The sequence below is a fragment of the Myodes glareolus genome, chromosome 9, assembly GCF_982192425.1.
Source record: "Myodes glareolus chromosome 9, mMyoGla1.1, whole genome shotgun sequence".
In the NCBI taxonomy this organism is placed as follows: Eukaryota; Metazoa; Chordata; class Mammalia; order Rodentia; family Cricetidae; genus Myodes; species Myodes glareolus.
The window spans coordinates 65,554,000-65,578,538 of NC_142034.1; the positions used below are offsets into that span (position 1 = coordinate 65,554,000).

At 39.1% G+C, this 24,539-nt stretch overlaps 1 protein-coding gene across 1 annotated transcript; it reads right to left on the bottom strand.

Annotated features, from left to right (window-relative positions):
• Window positions 1–15,955: 15,955 nt before the first annotated feature.
• Window positions 15,956–16,882, bottom strand: LOC148120943 (olfactory receptor 5AR1-like). The gene has a single exon (XM_087910608.1). The coding sequence runs from the start codon at window positions 16,880–16,882 to the stop codon at window positions 15,956–15,958; it is 927 nt and encodes a 308-aa protein (XP_087766734.1).
• Between the last annotated feature and the right edge of the window lie 7,657 nt (window positions 16,883–24,539).

Genomic DNA, 24,539 nt, shown 5'->3' on the forward strand with positions numbered 1-24,539 from the left:
TGGTTTTAGAAGAAACAAATTCCTGACTGGTTTGTCCTGCTGAATGACTGTCAGAATCTGATGTGACTGTAATATGGATTTTGCTAGAAAGTGTTATTAAATTTGGGATATTCGCTAATGTCATTTGTGAAAATGAGGGGCCAGTGACAACAGTTTTCTTTGGCCTTGGGGAGACTTGTACCTTCTAAACTTTACTTTGAAACACGGTTCCTCTATGAATGCCCTTGTCAGTGTAGCAAACAGTAAATACCAACATAACTGTAACAATATCTTAACATTATACCTTTACATTGTAAGTCTCCCTGATTTGTCTACAAATGACCAAAACATGCAGTTTTTGTCTCTGTAAATCATGTTTAGTATTTAAAGTATAACTTGGGTAGGAACCTAAAAGCAACTTACTGATAAAGCGTGTGTAAGAAAGTGATGGGATATTACTGACCTGTATAAACTGTGGAGGATTTCTGCTTTGAATTGTCCTCCTATGGCACTACCCAGAATGGTTGCTATTATTAAAATAAATTTTCCTTTATTAGTCTCTAAGTGCATGGAGTGATTTCTCACTGAAAGCTCTAACAACAGCAGAATTCCAGGCTTGCCTTCCTTGTTGACATTCTCCTTGTTGACTGAGGAAGAACTTCCCTCTTTCTTATAGACCCCTGTGTGAACATCATCACTTTTTATCCATTCCTGCATTGGTGGGCACTTTGGTTGTTTCTGTGGCTCCACTACTTCCAGGAGAGCTTCAGCAGACACAGTAATGCAAACATCTCTGCAGTGTATGGGCTTAAATCCCTTTGGGTACGTCCTCAGAGTTGGGTTTGCTAGACCCTGGGACCATTCTCCTCCTAGCTTTCTGAGGATTCCACAATCAGGTTTTTTTTTTTTTGTATCTGGTAAGAAGGTTAGGTAATGAACAATTATTAGCTTAACTTATATTACAGTGTCTCTCAGGTACTGAAATATCATATAAAACCTTTTAAATTATCAGTAGTCAAAACTGAATATGGCCTGTATTCACAGGGTATGGGAGATGGAGGCAGGAGAATCAGAATTCTAACAGAGTTTTAATGTAACCTGGGATACATGAGGGCCTATTTAAAAAATGTTTAAGTTCACCAAGAAAAATACATTGGCTACCTAATTCAGTTGGCCATATTGTGTCTTCAGTGATAAAGAGAAAGATGAACGCTTGTACCCAGCCTGCTTTCTCCTTTTTATACCATCCAGGGTCCCTGTCAGAATGGTTCTGCTTCACACATCAGTTAATTCAAGCAAGACAATCCCTTGTAGAGATTCTCAGAGGTTAGCCTTAGTGTGAACAATCTGTCATAGGTATGCCTTGAAGTTTTATCTTCTAGGTGGTTTTTCGTCTAATCAAGTTGACAAGAGAGCTTAAATATCTTAGTAGTTCCTTAGACAGGAGAAGTTGGGACCTACCTTTTCTCTCAGTTGATGAAGTTGAGTCATGACACCTGACATGAACTGGGGATAAACACCCCCTGCTATGTTTTCTATTGCAGCCTCAGTCCCTAGATCACCAGGGCCTGAATTTCCAGAGTCAATTTCATCATTCAGATCTCTGGTGCGTTTAAGATTCTGCTTTCCCCCAGATTAGCTGGTTATCTGAATTTAGATTGTGTTTATTATTTTCAATTTCTAAGAGATTGTAATTTTAGTTCCTAGACTGTATGAGAAGGACCAGCTTAGACTCAGACCAAAAAATAAAAGAGACAATGAAGTACAACATTGGGTACAGAGCCAGTCCTTGTTAACTCAGATGCTGCTCTGCATTCCATCCTTAGTGGGCATCTCTCTAGATCTGGAAGCTGCCATCTCCCACCCCAGTGACTTAACTGGCTTCTTTGAATTCCACAAACATCAGAGAAAGCAACTCATGATTCCTGCACACTCAGAGAGCTAACCTCTGATACATATGGTTGAGAAGACGGTTTTAAGTCAAGGTTATTAGTTATTTGGCCTTGAATTCCCTCTCTGATCACGAAGGTCCTGAACTTGCAATGCCTCCAGTCTCTTACTCTGAAGTAGCTGGACTGATAGTCTTGTTACATCAGGCCTTTTTCGATATTCTGAGTTTGACTGAAGATACTTGAACAACTTGTAATTTACAGCAGTTTCTCTCTTAATATGTAAACAAGACTGATAAGCAAAACCACATATTCTGTCCTGTGCCCAGTTGATGATATATTAAGAACCAGTGGTGAAATCACACTCAGAGTAGTTGTGATATACAAATGCTGAGCTTTTTTCTTAAAAATTATGTGATATATAGACCTTCAATTTTCCTAAAAGAAGAGTAAGTTGGAGATACATGATGAGTACATAACTTGCAATTATGCACAGTGAATATTTTTTTCATTTTCATTTATCTTAGTCAGCTCTTACCTGGTGTAATGATGCTCACTTTCTGTGTCCAAAGGTCATAAAACAATGAAGTGTACATTAGAACTGTCTCAGGTGGTAACTCAGCTGCTCTGGCAAGGAATTGCTGGAGGTGTGGATACATAAAGCTGTCTGATTTCATTGTATGTCTAAATATTTTAACATGATTCACCTTCCAGTTCAACTGGGAAAGGAGATAACATGTTTTGATGTCTGGGGAGCTTGCTCTGGGAATACGTTTGGTCTGTCAGGTACCATTGACTAAGATTTCTCAGAGTCCCTATGGGTCATCTTAGGGATATCTTAAAAAAGCATTTCCTGGGGCTACAAGAAAATGCCAGTTGGTATAAGAAAATTCTGGTTTTATTTTTCAGAAATCTCAGACTTGACACCCAGTGAGACAGATATTTTAAGACAAAAAATCTCTATTTTATTCAGTCCTCAAATATGAAATTATGAAATATGAACTCACCATTTTCCTTGTCCAAGTTCTTATGGTATGTAGGAGCATCAACCAACTGCACTGCACTCTTGTATCTGCTGCTGTGGTCTGTGACACTAAACATGGGATCCCCCAAAGCCTTGTCTTGCCTTACAGACATTCATGGATGATGTCCTTGAAACGGTAGGCTTGCTATTGCATGTCATAAATGACCCTTTGAAGCTTACAACTAATATTTATCTGTCAAATAAAACAGGATTTATCATTTTTTAAAATACATCTAGATTAGTGGACAGAAAACCAAACCCAGCACTAATGAGGCTGGGCAGAGGGACTATGAACCTGAGACCATTCTGGGCTGTGATACACAGTCCTGTCTAAAGGCAAACAAAGGAAAATAAATGTGTGTGTGTGTGTGTGTGTGTGTGTGTGTGTGTATGCACGTGCATGTTTGCTTATGTGTGTTTTGTATACTTACACTATTGGCGTTTCTTCTACACTATCTGCTCTGGTACAGTTTGTTTCTTGAGATTTGTCAAGGTCCTTGTGGAAACATAAATACAAAAGGAAACAGATGCAAATTTGAAGCCTAAAGGTCTATTCAATATTGTTGTGTGAAGAAGTTCATGTAACCAAAGTTCTCGACAAGCAAAACATGAGCATCAACTTGGGTATCCTTCATATTTCCCCCAATCACCATATCTCCACAGATGGCCGGAGGTAATCTATGTTGAGCAGGCATCCATGTTTGTCAAAATGCCCGACTCACATTTGTATCTGGCTTCTTTGACTTACACTTTACATGTGAAATTCATGCATGTTGTTGTCCATATTTCTTTTTTTGTTTCTTCTTTTGAGTCACCTTTATTTTTATTGTTTTATTTTACTTTTTATTAATCCTCATTTTAATTGTTTGGATAGGGATATATTATACATTTTTTTAAGAGTGAGGTTGTCCCCTTCCCTGTTCCTCTCTGTCCTTCCCCTGTTCTGGACACTCCCAATTTACTCAGAAGATCTTGTCTTTTTTCCCCTTCCTAGATGGATCCATGTATGTATCTCTTAGGGTCCTCTTTGTTACCTAGGTTCTCTGGGATTGTGACCTGTGGGTTGGTTTTCCATTGCTTTAACTCTAATATTTACCTATGAGTGAGTACATATTTTATTTGTCTTTCTGGATCTGGATTACCTCACTCAGAATGGCTTTTTCTAGTTCTGTCAATTCGCCTGCAAATTTTAAGATGTCATTGCTTTTTTTTTTTTACCACTGAGTATGAATGTACCACACTTTCTTTATCCATTCTTTAGTTGAGGGGCATCTAGATTGTTTCTAGGTTCTGGCTATTATAAATAATGTTGCCCAAAAGTGGTAGTGCTGGGTCTTGAGGTAGATTGATCCTAATTTTCTGAGCCATGCTGATTTCCAAAGTGGCTGTACAAGTTTGTACTCCTACCAGCAGTGAAGGAGTGTTCCTCTTATTCCACATCCTCTCCAAGATAAGCTGTCATCAGAGTTTTTGATCTTGGTTATTCTGACACGTGTAAGATGATATTTCAAAGTTGTGATTTGCATTTTTCTGATAATTAAGGATGTTGAGCATTTTCTTAAGTGTCTTTCAGCCATTAGAGCTGTCTGTTGAGAGTTCTTTGTTTAGATATGTACCCCATCTTTTTATTCAACTATTAGGCCTTTTGATGTATAGTTTCTTGATTTCTTTGTATTATTTGGATATCAGTCCTTTGTCAGATGTGGGGATTAGTGAAGATTTTTTTTCTGATTCTGCATGCTGCTGTTTATCTTGTTGACTGCGTCCTTTGCTTTACAGAAGCTTCTCAGTTTCAGGAGGTCAAATTTTTTAATTATTGATTTCATTGTCTGTGCTATTGGCATTATATTAAGGAAGTGGTCTTCTGTGCCATTGTGTTAAGAGTATTTTTCCATTTTCTTCTATGAGGTTTAGAGTGTTTGTTTTTATGTTGAGGTCTTTGATCCATTTAGACTTGAATTTTGTGCATGATGATAGATACACATCTATTTTCATTCTTCTATATGTTTATAGTCAGTTATGATAGTACTATTTGTTGAGGATGCTTTCTCTTTTTCCATCATTTAAAATTTTTTTTGAGCTTTATGTTTTTTTCTGCTCCCCTCTCTGCATCTCCTCTTCCCTTTGACCAGCTCTCAAGGTCCCCATTCTCCCAATTTACTCAGGAGATCTTTTCTTTTTCTACTTCCCATGTTGATTAGATCTATGTATGTCTCTCTTGGGGTTTTCGTTGTCTAGATTCTCTGGGATTGTGATTTGTAGGCTGGTTTTCTTTGCTTTATGTTTAAAAGCCACTTGTGAGTTAGTACATGTGATAATTGCCTAGCTGGGTCTGGGTTACCTCACTCAAAAGAATGTTTTCTAGCTCTATCCATTTGCCTAAAAATTCAAGATGTTTTTATTTTTTTCTGCTGTGTAGTACTCCACTGTGTAAATGTACCACATTTTCCTTATCCATTCTTTGGTTGAGGGACATTTAGGTTGTTTCCAGTTTCTGGCTATGATAATCAATGCTGCTATGAACATAGTTGAGCACATGTTTTTGGCATGATTGAGCATCCTTTGGAACCCTAAAGTGGTATTCCTGGGTCATGAGGAAGGTTGTTTCCTAATTTTCTGATAAATCACCACACTGACATCCAAAGGGGTTGTACCAGCATACATTCCCACCAGCAATGCAGGGGTTTTTCCTTTACTTCACAGGCTCTCCAGCATAAGTTGTCATCAGTGTTTTTGATCTTGGCCATACTTGCAGGTGTAAGATGGAATCTCAGAGTTGTTTTGATTTACATTTCTCTGATGACTAAGGATGTTGAGCATTTCCTTAAGTGTCTTTCAGGCATTTTAGATTCCTCTGTTGAGAGTTCTCTGTTTATGCCTGTACTCCATTTTTTTTTATTGGATTATTTCTTCTTTTGATGATCAATTTCTTGAATCTTTTATATATTTTGGAGACCAGACCTCTGTCTGATGTGAAGTTAGTGAAAATCTTTTCCTATTCTGTAGGTTGTTGTTTTGGCTTGTTGACCATGTCCTTTGATTTATAGAAGCATTTAAGTTTCAGGAGGTTCCATTTATTAATTGTTTCTCTCAGTGTCCCTGCTACTGGGGTTATATTTAGGAAGTGGTCTCCTGTGTCAATGCGTTCAATTGTACCTCCCACTTTTTCTTCTAAGAGGTTCAATATGGCTGGCTTTATGCTGAGGTCTTTGATCCATTTGGACTTAAGTTTGGTGCATGGTGATAGATATGGATCTATTTTCGTTTTTCTACAGGTTGAAATCCAGTTATGCCAGCACCATTTGTTGAAGATGCTTTCTTTCTTCCATTGTATAATTTTAGCTCCTTTGTCAAAAATCAGGTGCTCATAGGTTTGTGGGTTAATATCCAGGTCTTTGATTCGATTCCATTTGTCAACATCTCTGCTTTTATGCCAATACCAAGCTGTTTTCATTACTGTAGCTCTATAATAGAGTTTGAAATAGAGGTTAAAGTAAAGCCATGTAAAGATGAAAAAATACACAGAGAGTCTGGATACTGGATATATTATTATGCTGCCAAAAGATATTTGTTTATAAATGTTGCTGAATTAATCCAAGATTATTTTGAAAATACCTCGACTTCAAAATTGAAGTCAAAAGACATGTTACTTTGGAGAAGAGGTTTTACTTTTGTTTCCATAGAAAATGAGAGCCTATGGATTTATTCTGAGTTAAGAAAAATCAAGTTTGATCAAGGAAGACCACCTGAAAAATCTCTGGTAGGAACAGATGGCCAAGATGTCTGAGTTCTACATCCAGAACAGATTCAAGATGCTGCCTGAGATGATCAAGACTCAACAGAATACTCCAGTCAGGACTTGATCACAATTCTAAATTTCTTTAGGTCCCCATACAGTTATCAGCACCCCCCAACAAATGGGAGGTAGTTTGGAAAACTATGCCCACATTGCTTTCATAGTGTCCCATAGGTTTGGATATTTTGTGCCTTCATTTTCATTGAATTCAAGGAAAACTTTGATTTCTTTCTTTATTTCTTCCTTCACCCAGGGGTGGTTCATTAGTTGACTGTTCAAATTCCATGAGTTTGTGGGCTTTCTCGGGGTAGTATTGTTAAATTCTAACATTATCCCATGGTGATCTGATAAGACACAGTGGGTTACTCCATTTTTTTGTATTTGTGGATGTTTGCTTTGTTACTGAGTATGTGATCAATTTTAGAGAAGATTCCATGAGGTGCTGAGAAGAAGGTATATTCTTTTGTGTTTGGGTGGAATGTTTTATAGATGTCTTAAGTCCATTTGATTCTGATAGTTCTTTTATTTCTTTCTTAAGTTTCTGTTTGGTTGACCTGTCCATTGGTGAGAGAGGAGTGTTGATGTCTTCTACTATTAGTGTGTGGGTTTTGATGGGTGATTTAAGTTTTAGTAATGTTTCTTTTACATATGTGGGTGCTCTTATATTAGGGGCATAGATATTCAGGATTGAGACTTCATCTTGATGAGTTGTTCCTGTCATGAGTATAAAGTGTCCTTCTCCATCTCTTCTGATTGATTTTAGTTTGAAATCAATTTTGTTCGCTATTAGGATAGCCACATCCACTTATTTCTTAGGTCCGTTTGCTTGGAAAACCTTTTCCCAACATTTTACTCTGAGGTATTGTCTGTCTTTGAGGTTGAGGTGTGTTTCTTGTAAACAGCAGAATGCTGGATTCTGTTTTTGTATCCATTCTCTTAACCTGTGTCTTTTTATAGGTGAATTGAGTCCATTGATATTAAGCGATATTAATGACCAGTGGTTGTTAACTCTGGTTATTTTTTGGTGGTAGTGTTTGTCTCTTCTTTGCATTGTATTTGTTGGGGGTTATCAGATGTCTGTGTTATTGTGGGTGTTGTTAGCTCCCTTAGGTTGAGGTTTTCCTTCTAGTGCTTTATGTAAGGCTGCGCTTGTGAGTATGTATTGTTTTGTCTTGTTAACTGTGTCCTTTGCATTACAGAAGCTTCTCAGTTTCAGGAGGCCCCATTTTAAAATTATTTCTCTAAGTGTCTGCGCTGCTGGGTACAATGAATTCAAGTGTACCTCCCCCTTTCTCTTCTATGAGGTTCACACTGACAGATTTTCAAATTTTGAGCCATCCTTGCATCTCTGGGATGAAGCCTACTTGGTCATGGTGAAGGATTTTTCTGATGATTTCTTGGATTCTGTTTGCCAGTATTTTATTGAATATTTTTTGCATCAATGTTCATGAGGGATTGATTGGTCTGTAATTTTGTATCTTAGTTATGTCTTTGTGTGATTTTGGTATCAGAGTGACTGTAGCTTGTAAAAATGAGTTTTCCATGTCCTCTTTTTCTATTGCATAACAATGTGAGGAAATTAGTATTAATTCTTTGAAGTTTTGGTAGAAATCTGTGCTGAAACCATCTGGTCCTTGTCTGTTATTGGTTGGGAGGCTTTTGATGACTCTGTTTCCATAGGGATTATAGGTCTAGTTAATTTGCTTATCTGGTCTTAATTTAATTTTGGTATGTGGCAGTTATCCAGAAAATTGTCCATTTCTTTTAAATTTTCCAATTTTGTGGAGTACAGGTTTTTGAAGTAAGATGTAATAATTCTCTGGATTTCCTCAGTGTCTGTTGTTATATCCCTTTTTCATTTCTTATTTTGATAATTTGGATATTCTCTTTGTTTTTCAGTTAGTTTTGATAAAGGTTTGTTTATGTAGTTGATTTCCTTGAATAAGCAGTTCTTTCTCCCATTGATTATTTGCATTGTTTTCTTTGATTCTATTTTATTGATTTCATCCCTCAGTTTTATTATTTCCAGTCATCCACTCCTTCTGGGTGAATTTGCTTCTTTTTGTTCAAGAGTTTTCATTTGTTCTGCTAATTTGCTAGTGTGGGCTTTCTCTACCTTCTCCATGTAGTCATTTATTGATATAAACTTTTCTCTTATCACTGTTTTTATTGTGTCCCATAAGCTTGGATATGTTAGGCTGTCATTTCATTGAATTCTAGGAAGTCTTTAATTTCTTTCTTTATTTCTTTCTTGACACTGACCAGTGGTGATTCATTTGAGCATTGTTCAATTTCCATGAGTTTATAGGCTTTCCACAATTAGTATTGCTGTTGAATTCTAACTTTAAACCATGGTAATCTGACAAAATACATGGGATTATTATTTAAGTTTTTTGTATCTGTTGAGGTTTGTTTTATTACCAGTATGTGTTCAACTTACTTCAGAATGCTCCATGGGATGCTGAGAAGAAGGTATATTCTTTTGTGTTTGGGTGGAATGTTCTACAGATGTCTTTTAGGCCCATTTGAATCATTTGAATCATAACATCTGGTAGTTTCTTTAATTTGCTGTTAAGTTTCTGCCTGGTAGACCTGTCTGGTAGTGAGAGTGGGGTGTGCCTTGATGTATGATTTAAGTTTTAGTAATGCTTCTTTACAAATGAGGGTACCCTTGTATTTGGGGCACAGATGTTCAGAATTGAAACATCATCTCAATGGATTTTTCCTGTGACAGATATGAAATGACTTTCTTCCTCTCTTTTGACTAATTTTAGACTGAAGTCTATTTTGTTAGGTTTTATGATAGCTACACCAGCTTGTTTCTTGGGTCCATTTGATTGGAAAATCTTTTCTCAACTTTTTGCTCTTAGGTAATGACTGTTTTTGTAGTTGTGTGTTTTTGCACACAAAAAATGTGTGTTTGTAGGTGTGTTTCTTGTATGCATCACGAGGATGGATTCTGTTTTCATATCAAATCTGTTAGCCCATGTTGTTTTGTAGGCAAATTAATTCTATCTATGTTCTAGGAGGATGTATACATATCCTTCATAGAGTGTAAGTTCAGCTCTAGAGCTTTTCAGCAAAGTGCAAAGGACAACACAGCGAGTCACAGTCATTTCTGCCTCCCAGTGCACGTGGAAGCTCTACTTAAAAGACATCATATGTGATATAAAAATATTCACACTTTCATCAAGCTATTTCATTGCTAAAATGAGTACTGAGCAGGTGTTATTATCTTGAACTTTTAGTTTTCTTTGTTCCAGTATTAATCACAAAAGCTTAAAACACATTAGCTTACTTCTTAGCCAAAGAGGGGAAAGGAACTCCAGAATACAATATTGTGCAAATAAATATCATTTTATTTTCTTTTTTTCTCAAAAAATAGTAATTTTTATTTCAAAGAAAAATACAATTAACAATTATATTTTGTCTATGTATGATGTGAATGAAGAAAATTAAACAAGTTTATTACTTCAGGAAAAATCTAGACTTTTAGTGTTTGAACTAAGATGAACTTTATAACATAATCTAGTATATTGCTGGGATGTATTTTAGCATAAAACTAACATCTTTTACTTTATTATTAATGCACTTCTTTTTTTCCAAAGTTTATTAAATTATAAAAGTTTCCATTTCCGCCCCTCCTCCCAACACCCTCCCACTCCCCCCACTCCCTCTCTTCCTCCCTCTCCATCCCTAAGAGCAGTCAGGGTTTCCTGCCCTGTGGGAAGTTCAAGTTCCTTCCCCCTCCTCCAGGTCCAGGAAGGTGAGTATCCAAACAGACTGGATCCCCAAAATACAGTATATGCAGAGGAAACAAGTCCCAGTGTCATTGTCAATGACTTTTCAGAAAGACTCCGGGCCAGCCACATTCAGGGAATCTGGTTGGATCACGTGCTCGTTCAGTCCCAGTCCAACAGGCCTTGGTGAACTCTCATTAGATCAGTCCCCTTGTATCAGTGGATGATCGCACCCCTCGCGGTCCTGATTTCCTTTTTCATTTTCTTCCTCCTTCTGCTCCTCATTTGGACCTTGGGAGGCTCAGTCCGGTGCTACAATGTGGGTGTCCGTCTGTATTGCCATCCAATGTCGGATGAAGGTTCCCTCTGGTCTTGCCTTCTTTGCTCACGTTCTCTTTCCTTCTGCTTCTCGTTTGGACCTAGGGAGTTAAGTCCAGTGTTCCAATGTGGGTCTCTGTCTCTATCTCCATCCATCGCCAGATGAAGGTTCTATGGTGATAAGCAAAATATTCATCAGTATGGTTATGGGCCAAGGCCGCCGGTTCAGGCACCCTCTCCTCTGTCCAGAGAACAATCTGGGGATCTCTCCTTGGACCTGGGATCCCATTTATAATCAAGTCTCTTGTAAACCCTAAAATGACTCCCTTAGTTGAGATATATTCTTCCCTGATCCCATATCCATCCTTCCTCCCTCCCCCCCATCCCAGTCCCCCGAGCTTTCCCCATTCCTCCCCTACTCCCTTCTCTCTAACACTCTCCCCTTCCAACAACCCTCCCACCCCCCCATGCACCCGAGGTTACCTGGGACTCTTGTCTATTTCCAATCTCCAGGACGATAACTACATGATTTTCTTCAGGTTCACCTTCTTATTTAGCATCTCTAGGATCACAAATAATAGGCTCAAAGACCTTTAATTATGGCTAGAATCCACTTATGAGTGAATACATACCGTGTTCCTCTTTTTGGGTCTGGCTTACCTCACTCAGTAAAGCGTTTTCTATGTCCATCCATTTGCATGCAAAATTCAAGATGTCATTGTTTTTTTACCGCTGAGTAAAACTCTAATATATATATGTTCCACACCTTCTTTAACCATTCTTCTATTGAGGGGCACCTAGGTTGTTTCCAGGTTCTGGCTATTACAAATAATGCTGCTATGAACATAGTTGAACAAATGCTTTTGTGGTATGATAGGGCATCTCTTGGGTATATTCCCAAGAGTGGAATTGCTGGGTCTTGAGGGAGGTTAACTCCCAGTTTCCTGAGAAACCGCCACACTGATTTCCACAGTGGCTGCACAAGTTTGCATTCCCACCAACAATGGATGAGAGTTCCCCTCTCTCCACATTTTCTCCAGCATAGGCTATCATTGGTGTTTTTGACTTTAGCTAATCTGACTGGTGTAAAATGGTATCTCATAGTTGTTTTGATTTGCATTTCCCTGATTGCTAAGGATGTTGAGCATGACCTTAAGTGTCTTTTGGCCATTCGAAGTTCTTCTGTTTAGAAATCTCTGTTCAGATCAGAACCCCATTTTTTAATTGGGTTAATTAGAGTTTTAGTGTCTAGTTTCTTGAGTTCTTTGTATATTTTGGAGATCAGGCCTTTATCTGATGAGGGGTTGGTGAAGATCTTCTCCCAGTCAGAAGGCAGCCTTTTTGTCTTACTGACGGTGTCCTTTGCTTTACAGAAGCTTCTCAGTTTCAGGAGGCCCCATTTATTCACTGTTGCTCTTATTGTCTGTGCTACTGGGGTTCTACCTAGGAAGTGGTCTCCTGTGCCTATGTCTTGTAGACTACTTCCCACTTTCTCTTCTATCAGGTTCAAAGTGGTCAGATTAATGTTGAGGTCTTTAATCCATTTGGACTTGATTTTTGTGCATGGTGATAGATATGGATCTACTTTCATTCTTCTACAGGTTGACATCCAGTTATGCCAGCACCATTTGTTAAAGATGCTTTCCTTCTTCCATTGCATACCTTTAGCCCCCTTGTCAAAAATCAAGTGTTCATAGGTTTGTGGGTTAATATCTGGGTCTTCTATTCGATTCCATAGGTCGACTTCTCTGTTCTTATGCCAGTACCAAGCTGTTTTCAATACTGTAGCTGTGTAATAGAGTTTGAAGTCAGGGATGGTTATACCTCCAGAAGTTCCTTTATTATATAAGATTGTTTTGGCTATCCTGGGTTTTTTGTTAACAAACGTGAAAACATTTAATTCATCACAATTATGGAAACTACTAGACTATCGTACTGAGTTCATTATTTGGATCTAGATTCCACTGAACAGTGAGCAAATATTTGATAATTGAATAAGATGTACGGGGAGATTTGAGGAATGCTTTAAGATACTTAAAGCAGGATTATTATGTTTTGGGATTTCGACACAGGGTTTCTCTGTGTAACAGAGAACTCACTCTGTAGACCAGACTGACCTGAAGATCACAGAGATCTGCCTGCCTCTGCCTCCTGAGAGCAGGGATTAATGGGTGCACCACCATCACCCATTGGCAAGACCATTTTTTAAAATGTATAAACATCTAAAAATTACATTTCAATTTAATAACCAATACCTGTCTAACTGAATGTTAAGCCTGCTCAGTAGGAGTGAATTCATGTATGGCACTGCACACCTTGCTAAGATTCTGTGACTGGAGAGGTCATCGGCTCTTGGGGGAACCTAGCACCTCCACTTTCCTAAGAAACTCAAATTTCTCTCTTTTAAATATTTACACTCATAGGTAAGTGTAGTTCTCACCCTGTATAGGAGAAACTTCTTTTCACAACAGATGGAGATTGCTACAGAAATCCACAACTGCTAAAATACAGAGGACAGCTGACCCTGTGGTGCCATCCTAGGTGATACGTTCTCAGCCTAACCTACACCTAAGAGTCAAGGAAAAATGTGGAGGGGGCAGAAATGTGTTAGGACACAGAGAACTGGGACACCTGCTGAGAGGTCACATCTTTTGGACACAACAGTAAAGCAGTACCCAAGAAATCTCAGTTATATTGTTGCCTAAATAAGAGGAGTGGAAATGATGTGAATAAAGTATGCACGTAGGAAATTCTCAAAGTGTATTTCAACTAGTGGCCTAAATTATATATATATATATATATATATATATATATATATATATATATATATATATATGTAAGGTTTCATCACTCAGAGATTCAAAATAACATGCTACCCAAGCTCCAGTCCCTCTATGACATGATTAATGGCATTTCATATTGTCAACAATACTGACAACACAAAGAAGAGGTAGCAAATCTGTACTGTCAGCAGAGTTAAGAGGGTTGTCAAAGAGAAGGGATTCATCTGATGAAAAGGCAGCAGCTGCATGATCATGATGGAGGATGAACAGAGAAGGGACTATGTAATAAGGAATCCTAGCACTTAGCATTTAAGAAACTAAGAGTCTGTGGTTGCAAATGAAAGATGGTAAAACAAAGAGAATACACAGTCATCTCAAGTGGTTAATTTGATACAACTACAGCAGATCCTTAAAGGTTTAGCTTTCTATGCATTGTTCCATGCAAATGTATTTAGAAACAAATATTTTCTAAAAACATTACTATATATAATTAACATAAATTAAATGTATGCATTAAAATATATTTAAATATATATCTAAAAAAACCCTAAAAGTACTTAAGTGAAAAGAGGTATAATTAAATGAAAAAGACTAGAACATTTCAACTTAATAAGCTCTATTTAAAAATAAAACTTTTTGGATAAAAATTCAAGAAGGACATCTTTTTATATTATGTCTTGCACTCATATATAATTCCTAGTTTATTTGGGTTAATTACTATGGTATATAGATTTTTTAATGTTAAAGTAAGTGCAGCAGCCAAAAAGTTTTCACTTGAAAATTCATATTGATGTTTTTCAAAACTGAGGTGTATGTCCACCAAATTCTTTTTTTTTTCATGATGGAGTCTTATGTAGCTCAGGCTAGCCTCAAACCATATAAGAATAAATGTTAGTTTTATTTCTATTCTTTATTTTCTTTGTTGTTTGTGTTTTGAGACAGGCTTTTCTGTATTCCTGGGGCTATCCTGAAACTCACTCTGTAGATCAGGCTGGATTCAAACTCACAGAGATTTGCTTTTCTTTGTCTCTCCAGTGCTGGGACTAAAGGCATGTGCCACCACCACCACCCAGTTTTTTTGAGAAAATTAATTTTCATTTATTTTAAATTTTAGATGTTTGACTTGAGATTCATAGCACTAATGTAAGTTTTGAGAAACAAAATTTGATAAGTACCCTAAGATACTGAATTGGGGTGCCATGATTGTTACGAAGTATGAAACAGGACTCAGGCTTCTTACTGAGGACTAAACCCTTGTGAGTTCTCCTTATAATCCCACACTTGGGAAACAGAGGCAGAAAAAGGAGGAGGTCAAACAGCACCACAGAACATTCCCTGAAATACACAGAACGAGACCACATTTCTTATATATGCTGATTGGAGTAAATTTTAATTAGAAAGGAACTCAAATACTTCATCAGAGAGTGGACAGTGTGCATTTATAAATACATATGAACAAAGACAAAGCCCGGAGCTAAGAGACAAAGGTCTGTGATAAAATCACATTGCAGAGCTTGTCAGAGAGACAGTGACATTGGCAGTGAGAATCGCTATCTCTGAAGCAGGTAAAACCCAAAAGGTCCATTTGAGAACTGTGGTGAAGATGCTTAGGGCTGACATAGTAAAATCTCTTATATGGTCAGGAGAAGACATCCGGTGGGAATCCAGCAATAGTACATTATTCACAGGAAATAGAGGGAGAGATACAGATATATACATACAATTACAGATACAGAAATACAGGGAGAGAACGTCTATTTCACGTGGGGACTTCAGAGCCACTCAATAAAAATGATGTTCCTGAGAGTTCTCCCAGAGCCTGGAAAGAGGGAGTCAAACAGCCCCGCTGGATGGCTATTTCTTTGTGTATAAATTCAGGTTCTGCAAACAGAGATGGGAACAAGACTAAATGATCTTTCTAAGTCATCCTTTAGTAGAAGACTGGGCAGTTGGAAAGCTAGTCAGTGTAGGGTTCAACACCAACCAACAAACAGCTTCTTCAGATGAATATAGGACAACTGTCTCCCGTAGTATACACATATTTTTTTGTGTGTGTGTGTATTTCTTTCTGTCTCAATAATCTATCTAGATATATATTTTCACTTGATTTAAGCCATTTAGTTGTTATTTCTTAGAATTTTCTAAGAGACAAAGTTTTATTTTTAAAATGCTACTATTTATGTGTAGATCTGTGTGTAAATAACACACAGAGGTCTGGATACCCCTGGATACCAGAAGAGGGTCTAGAATCCACTGGAGTTGAAAGTTCACTGCAGGGACTGTGGTGGCTTCCTGCAGCTTCTGCAACTGTCTTTGTCAGGAGGCTTCAAGTGTCACAGGAAGGGAAAGTGGGTGTGTTGTGTATGGGGGTGAAACTCTTGGCTCCAATTTCGCCATGAGAGTCACACAGTATAGTCTTGGAGGACTCAGTACTTTCTTCTGCAATAAAGTTTCTGCAGAGCAAACTTCATATCTTTGTTCCTCAGACAATAGACCACTGGATTCAAAGACGGAGTAAGGACAGAGTAGAAAATAGATGCCAGGCGACCCTCGGTCCGGGAGTACCGAGATACAGGCCTCAGGTACATGAAACTTCCAGTTCCATAAAACAAGATGACTGTGGTCAGGTGAGAGGAGCAGGTGGAGAAGGCCTTCCACCTGCCATCCACTGAGGGGATGCGAACAACTGTGGACACGATGCCCACATAGGAGAGGACCGTGAGGGCGAAGGCGCTCATGATGATGCAGCTGCCAACAGCGAAGCCCACCTCCTCATTGAGATGGTAATCAGTGCAGGACAGTCTCATGACAGGAGGGATGTCACAGAAGAAGTGTTCAACAACATTGGGTCCACAGTAGGGAAGGGAGAAGGTGTTGAAAGTGTGGAAGGCTGAGTAGATGGCCCCACTTACCCAGGCAGTGATCACCAGCTCAACACGACATCTGTGGTTCATGATGGTTCCATAGAGCAGTGGTCTGAGGATGGCCAGGAACCGGTCATAAGCCATGGCCGTGAGCAGGAAGCATTCAGTAGCACACAGCGTGATAAATATATAAAGCTGTGCTACACACTCGAGATAGGAGATGAGCCCTGAGCCTGTGAAGGACATAAGCACTGCCTTGGGGATGGTGGCTGAAGTGTAGCACATGTCCAGGAAAGATAAATTCTTCAGGAAGAAGTACATGGGGGAGTGGAGCCTGCGGTCTCTCATCACAGCTGCGATGATGGAGATGTTCCCCAGGAGGCCGAATGTGTAGACAAGCAAGAAAAACGGGATGACCACCAATCTCAGCTCTGGGGTATCCGAGAAGCCCATGAGGATGAAGTGAGTCACTCTTGTGTGATTGGACATGTCTTCTGGAATTGTGTTCAGATGCAGGGACCACACACAGCTAAGGGAGGGGACAGCAAGAGGAGGCAGGTTCAGACATGTGTATACAGCTCCATGTTGTCTACAGAGTCATGGCTTCCATCAGAAAGCTAGCACCTCAAAGCAGCTCATCTAAAGGACATTTCAAAAACTCAGGAGGAGGAGGAGGAGGAGGGAGAGGGGGAGAAGAATTGAGTAGTGAGGAGTTAAAGGAGGTGTGAGAGGGCACACCTGCCAATTGTCTATTGTTCTTCATGGAGTCAAGTGGGAAGCACTCCTGAGTGTTTTGCTTTCTATGTATCGAAGCAAATCAGCTCATAAACATTTCAATGTTGTTTTAACGGACAGTGTTTTCTTTCTAAATTTTACTCTCATTAATATAACACATTTCCTTCTTAATAGCCTATAGATTTTCTGAATCTCCTCATTTTCTTTCTATTGCTGATTCACCCCTCTCTCTTTCTCACACACATGCACACACATTTTTTAACTAGTAATTATGTTATTAATCTTTCTTAAGAGACTTCTTTAGACTAAAAAAAAATCATTCCACCATGACGGTTTGAGAAATATCCTTAATTGAGGAACACATATAATGTGAAATCCTTGAATTCTATGTTTCTTTAAATCTTTGTTCCTGGAAGACTTGATTTTGTTTATTTTTTCCTCTTGCTTTTTTTCTTTTACTCTGTGGTGTGTGATGCAGGGACATGCTGCACTCTTTCTCTGCCTGTAGAGATGGTCAGTGTCTGACGATGAGCCCTCAGTGGACATTAGTGAATGGGCAAACCAAAGCAGGCTTCCATGGTCTCCCTCAAACATCAGCTTGGAAGACTCACTCTGAAGCAGAGCTCTCTGTGAGTGAGCTGTGAGTGAGCTCACGTGTGTGGACAAACATAACCCCTTCCCCAGACACTTGCTGTCTTCGAATGTGTAGGTGATTGGTTAGGTTTTAAAGAATATGTTATTTCTATGGAAGTATCTTTTTTCTCTGGACCCTTTTTTTTTGGTTCATCAGCAACTTCAGAGAAGACATCTGCCACAGGTGCTGACAAGGGGAGCCGAGGTATTTCCGATCCTCTTGACTGCACGACTATTTGACTGAGAACCCGCAAAATCCTCCATGCCAGTGAGGGGGGAACAATGCAGGTATGGGGCCCAATAAAGACACTGGTGGCAGTCTTGGTGCTGAACTAGATTCTGGGAGCTGGAGGGAGCAGTGTGGGGATTTCCCTTAGAAAAGGCAAAAGTGCACAGCGCTTGGGAAAGGGCAAAGTTTGTAGAAAGGCCAAGTGCGCGGGTACTCTGGTGAACAGAAGTGGTTTTGATCTCACCCATAATTCCTGATCTAGCTTATCAGATATGTCCCATCAAATGGAAGGAGAAATCCTTGAAGGAGCTGGGTGTGAATGAGTGGGTGCAGAGGTCCTGGTTAAAACCCCAAGTTTTCTGAGACTGGAGCTCAGCAATGAAGTGCAGTGTCTGTTCTTCCACAGGATCCTGGTTAAATTCCCAGCACCCACATGGCAGTTCACAACTATCTGTAACTCCAGTGTCAGAGGATCTGACAGCCTCATACAGATATATATGCAGACAATCCCCCAATGTTCATTAAATAAATAAATATTTGAAAAGCCCTATGTTTTCTTCAGTTTTGTAAAATCCGCGGAAATACAAGCATTATAATTATTTTTCTAGAAGACAGAACTGACAAAGCGTCTTCTCCTGTGAAAGAGGGTTAACCTTGGGTGACCCTGACCCCGAGGAGTCAGCAAGCTGAAGCTGGAAAGACTCTGGTTCACTGGTCAGGTGACTATGATTGTCACCTTGACTGAGGCAAGATCATGGTGGCTGTGGGCCAGGTGCAGCCTCCCCTTCACTCCCTATTATCTTTCCAGTCACCTCTTTCTAAATCGACATACTATTCCCTGGCACAAGGTACTATCTCTGGTTTTAGAAGAAATCAGTTCCAGATCCTTACTGATTTGTCCTGCTGAATGACTGTCAGATCTGATGTGACTGGGATATAGTTTTTGCTAGAAAGTGGTATGAAAGTTGAAGATATTTGCTAATGTCATTTGTGAAAATGAGGGACATTTACAACATTTTTCTTTTGCCTTGTGGAAACTTGTAACTTCCAAGCTTTGAAACATGGTTCCTCTAAGAATGTCCTTGTTAATGTAGCAAACACTAAATACCAAGACATCTGTGATAATATCTTTACATTGTATCCTTATATTAAAAGTCTCCCCATTTTTCTAAAAATGACCATAACATGCAGTTTCTGTCTCTGAAAAGCAAGTTTTTATTAGTAAAAGTGTAAGTTGGGTAGGAGCCTAAAAGCAACTTACCAATAAAGTGTGTATAAGAAAGTGATATTACTAACTTGCATAAACTGCGGAGGATTTCTGTTTTGAACTGTGTTCCTTATTTTCACTAGCCAGAATGATTGTTCTCTATTATTAAAAGAAATTTTCCTTTATTAGTCTCTAAGGGCACGGAGTGATTTCTCACTGAAGACCAGAATAACAGGAGAATTGTCTTTTTGTCCCTGTCTTATTGAAGTAGTCTGATGTCCAGGCTCATCTTCCTTGTTGACAGAGGACTTTCCTATAGACCATGTCCCCTGTGTGAATGTCACCACTTTTTATCCATTCCTGCATTGGTGGGCACTTTGGTTGTTTCTGTAGCTCAACTACTTCCAGGAGTGCTGCAGCAGACACAGTAATGCAAACACCTCTGCATCGTACGGATTTAAATCCCTTTGGGTACGTCCTCAGAGTTGGGTGTGCTAGACCCTGGGACCATTCTCTTCCTAGCTTTCCGAAGATTCTAAATTTAGCTTTTGGTAAGTGGTAAGAAAATGAGATGATGAATGAATTAGCTTAACTTATTCTGAGGTGCTCAGCATTGAAATATTACATAAAACCTAATAAACTATCACTAGTCAAAAGATTCTGCTTTCCCCCAGATTAGCTGGTTAACTGAATTTAGACACAGTTTAAAAGACAGAGTTTTGATTGTGTGTATTATTTTCAATTTTTATGAGTTTGTAACTTTATTTCCTAGACACTGTATGAGAAGGACCCCATTAGACTCAGACTAAAAAATAAAAGAGACAATGAAGTACAACATTGGATACTGAGCCAGTCCTTGTTAACTCAGATGCTGCTCTGCATTCCATCCTCAGCGGGCATCTCTCTAGATCTGGAATCTGTCAACTCCCACCCCAGGGACTTAATTGTCTTCTTTGAATTACACAAAGGTTACATGGTTTCATTTATTGCAAGTCTGTTATCAGCCATTTTTACAGATGTTGCTTGGAGAAAGGGGAATTCTGGCCAATGGTGGTCCTGACTGACTGGGAGAGACGCAGGCAGGCTTCATGGTGGTCTTGGCAGAAGACTTGAGAAGGAGGCTGAAGCTATCTAGATGGGGGAAGTGTGCTCAAGAGCAATGAAGGGTGGCTTTGAGACACTCATGAAATGGGAGAACTCACTCTATATAACCATGCATTTCTTCCAATCAGATCTTTCAATGAGAGTGTAAACTTTTTACGTTATTGATGGTGAACGAGTTATTAAAAACGGTCTTAGTTTCAGTACTATTTCGATCACCAAAATGCCTGATTTGGGTATGAAATTTTAGAAGATAGAATCCAACATCATCTGCCTGGCCTGGCAGGGTAGAGTGGCTAACAGTGCAGACCCAGAAGCAAAGAAAAGTGGAATGCTAGGATTCTTGGCATTGGTCTCCTAGGTGACTCTAAAACAGTCAAGCTGAAAGCAACGGTCAGTCTTCACATATGCGTGTATGAGAATTGGCTGAGGACCAGGCCTTGAGTTAAGAATTGCATTTTCTGAGATGCACAGTATGTGCCTCCACCAAGTTACTGTGCAGTTTCCTATAAATTGTTTATACAGAGCCTACATCCTTTTGAAAATATATAGGCAGGTAGCAAAAGATTCAGGTATAAGATGAGGCACCTGTATGCTTATTCAAATCAAAGTGTTTTCTCAGTAGAGTCTGGAGCCTAGGTTTGAAAACCAAGGCCTTTTCTGGTCAAGTCTAAATCCGCATTGGCCTTAACCCAGTTTCCTCACACTTTCCCTGATGTCTTCCTAGCTGATGCTGTTTACTCTGGTCCATGAATGTATGCATCCAAAGCTGAATAGCAGACTCATTCATATTCGTACTTTGATGTGAATATAATTTCAAAAGAGAATATAGTGCTTCAGCAACCCCAAAATCATAAAAACATACATCAAAATATAACTTGACCTTCAAAATAGAATAGAGTCAAGTCAGAGGTGAAGAGGTCACACTTTGGCACCAAGTATCTTTTTGGCTTTTGATTAGGGTATTTCTAGGTGTTGCAGAGGGTCAGGAGAGATGCCTGAATACAAGCAGCACAGGTGACCCTGAGCAATGGTGCGGGTCCTTTATGAGGGGTGTCTCTTTTTGGAGTTGTCTGCAACTGCCATGCCTGTGTTCTTCCTTCTGTCTCCTGCTTTGCTTCCTGCTCTTGAGACTCTAGGGCTGTGTTTTCATTCTGTTGCCGCCTCAGCCTTCCACATAAAGATGCTCTGTTTTCTCTTTCATTCTTTCCTCACTTCCACAAGGGCTGGATGCTGACTCGACCTCAGCGGTGTTGACCCGAACTCAGGGATGCTGACCCCTTCTCAGTGAGGCACTCTACGGCCCACCACTGGTTATTCAATGATTCCAAACCTCAGGATTCTAATGTCTAACATGAATGGATAATGTCCTTCTTAAACAGAATTCTGCCAGGCCCTGACAGTAACTAAAAGCAACTGGTTCACTGGACCATCTCAATAAATTTGGCTTCTGTTTGATCTTTCTTATTTGGTTCATTTTGGAGACAAGTTCACCCTATGCTGGCAGAGTTACTTCCAGTTCTACTTGGGTTGTAAGAGCTGCGGGAGGCAAGGCTCTACTTCTGAGTGCCAGGCATCAGAGAAAGTAATTCACGATTCCTGCCAACTTAGATAGCCAATCATAGATACATGTGAATACAGTTGAGAAGATGGTTTTAAGTCAAGGTTATTAGTTAGTTGGCCTTGAATTCTCTCCCTTTTTAAGAATGCCTTGAACTTGCAGCATTTCCATCAGGTCCTCGTCAATATTCTGAGTTTGACTGAAGATACTTGAACAATTTAGAAACCGTAATTTACAGCAGTTGCTATCCCAATATGTAAAGAAGCCTGATAAGCAAACCACATATTCTGTCTTGTGCCCAGTTGAAGACATACCAAGAACCAGTGGTGAAATCATACTCAGAGTAGTTGTGATATAAAAATGCTGAGTTCTTTCATAAAACGTCTTCTCTAATTTACAGACCTTCAACTTTCCTAAAAGAAGAGTAAGCTGATGGACACACGATGATCACATCACTTCATCACCTGCAATTAAGCAGAGAGGATTTTTTTTTGTTCGTTTTCTTTTAACTTAGTGAGATCTTACCTGGAGGAATGATGCTCACTTTCTGTGTCCAAAGGTCATCAAGTGATGGAATGGACATTAGGAGTGTCTCAGGTGGTGAGTCAGCTGCTGTGACAAAAAATTGCTGGAGGTGTGGATGCAAGAATCTGTCTGATTCCACTTCCCTGTCTCAAATATTTTGAAGTGATTCCCCTTCCAGTTCATCTGGGAAAGCAGATAGCATGCTTCGAGATGTCTGGGGAGCCTGCTCTGGGAATACATTTGGTTCCTGTCAGGTACCACTGACTAAGACTTCTCCGGGTCCCTGTGGGTCATCTTAGAGAAATTAAAAAAGTTTCTAGGGTCTAAATGAAAATGCAAATACTTTAACAATACTATGGTTTTATTTTTCAGAAATCTCAGACTTGAGGCTCTATGAGGCAGATATGTATTTTAAGACAAAAATATCTGTATTCTATTTGGCCATAAATATGAAATTATGGAATATGAACTCACCATTTTACTTGTCCAGGTTCTTAGGGTTTTTAGAAGCATCAACCTATTCTATTGTACTCTTATATCTGGTGCTGTGATCTGTGACACTAAACATGTGAACCCCCAAAGTCTTGTCTTGCCTTATAGATATTCATAGGTGATGTCATTTAAATGAAAGGCTTGCTACTGTATGCCATAAATGATCCATTGAAGCTTATAGCTAATTCTTTATCTGTAATGTACAACAGGATCTTTTATTCTTTTAAATACATCTATATTGGTGGACAGAAATTGAAACTCAACACTGGTGGGGCTGGGGAGGAGGACTATGAACCTGAGGTCATCCTGGGCTATGATACACAGTCCTGTCTAAAGCAAACAAAGCAAAGAAAACGTGTGTGTGTGTTTGTATGTACCTACACTATTGATGTTTCCTCTACTATATCTACTCTAAAAAAGTTTGTTTCTTGAGATTTGTCAAGGTCCTTGTGGAAACGTAAATACAAAAGGAAACAGTTGCAAATCTGAAGTCAAAAAGTCTATTTGATTTTGCTGTGTGAAGAAGTTCATATAACCAAAGCTCTGGACAAGCAAAACATGAGCATCAGTTTGGGTGTCTTTCATCCTTCCTCCAACCAACATATCTCCACGCATAGTTGGAGGGAATCTGATGAGCAGGCACCCATGTTTACCAATATGCTTTGACTGATATTTGTCTCTGACTTCTTTGAATTACACTTTGCATGTGAGATTCATGCATGTTGTTGTCTATATTTCTTTTTTCTTTTTCTATGTTTGATTTTCCTTTTATTTTTATTATTTTATTTTTTATTAATCCTTCTGATTTTAATTTTTTTGGATAGGAATGTGCTATACATTTTTTGCCATTCCCCTTCCCTCCTACCCTCTCCCCTTTCACCTCCCTCCTCACCCCACGCTCCCAATTTACACAGGAGATCTTGTCTTTTTTTCTCTTCCTAGATGGATCCATGTATGTCTCTCGTAGGGTCCTCTTTTGTCTCTCTTAGGGTCCTCTTTGTTACCTTGGTTCTCTGGTATTGTGGCCTGTAGGCTGTTTGTTTTTTTGCTTTATGTCTAAAATCTAATTATAGGTGAACATGTATTATATTTGTTTGGGTTTCCTCACTCAGTATGGATTTTTGTAATTTCACCCATTTGCCTGCAAGTTTAAAGATGTCATTTTTTTTAAACTGCTGAGTAGTACTTCATTTTGTAAATGCATCACGTTTTCCTTTTCCATTCTTTGGTTGAGGAGCATCTAGGTTGTTTCCAGGTTCTGGCTATTACGAATAATGGTGCTATGAACATAGCTGAGCAAATGTCCTTTGGTGTGAGTATGCATTCTCTGGGTATATGTCTAAAAGTGGTATTGCTGTGTCTTGAGGTAGATTGATTCCCAATTTTCTGGGCCATACTGAATCCAAAACGGCTGTACAAGTTTGCATTCCCACCAGTAATGGAGGAGTGTTCCCTTATTGCACATCCTCTCTAGCATAAGCTATTATCAGAGTTTTTGATCTTGGTCATTCTGAGAGGTGTCAGAAGGAATCTCAGAGCTGTTTTATTTGCATTTCTTTTGTTGATTTTGAGCATTTCCTTAAGTGTTTTTGGGCATTTGAGATTCCTCTGTTGAGAGTTCTCTGTTTAGATCTGTACCAATATTTTAATTGTATTATTTTGT

What these genes read in the sequence shown, in the direction of transcription:
- LOC148120943 (XM_087910608.1), bottom strand. Translation starts at nt 16,882, where the DNA reads ATGTCCAATCACACAAGAGTGACTCACTTCATCCTCATGGGCTTCTCG.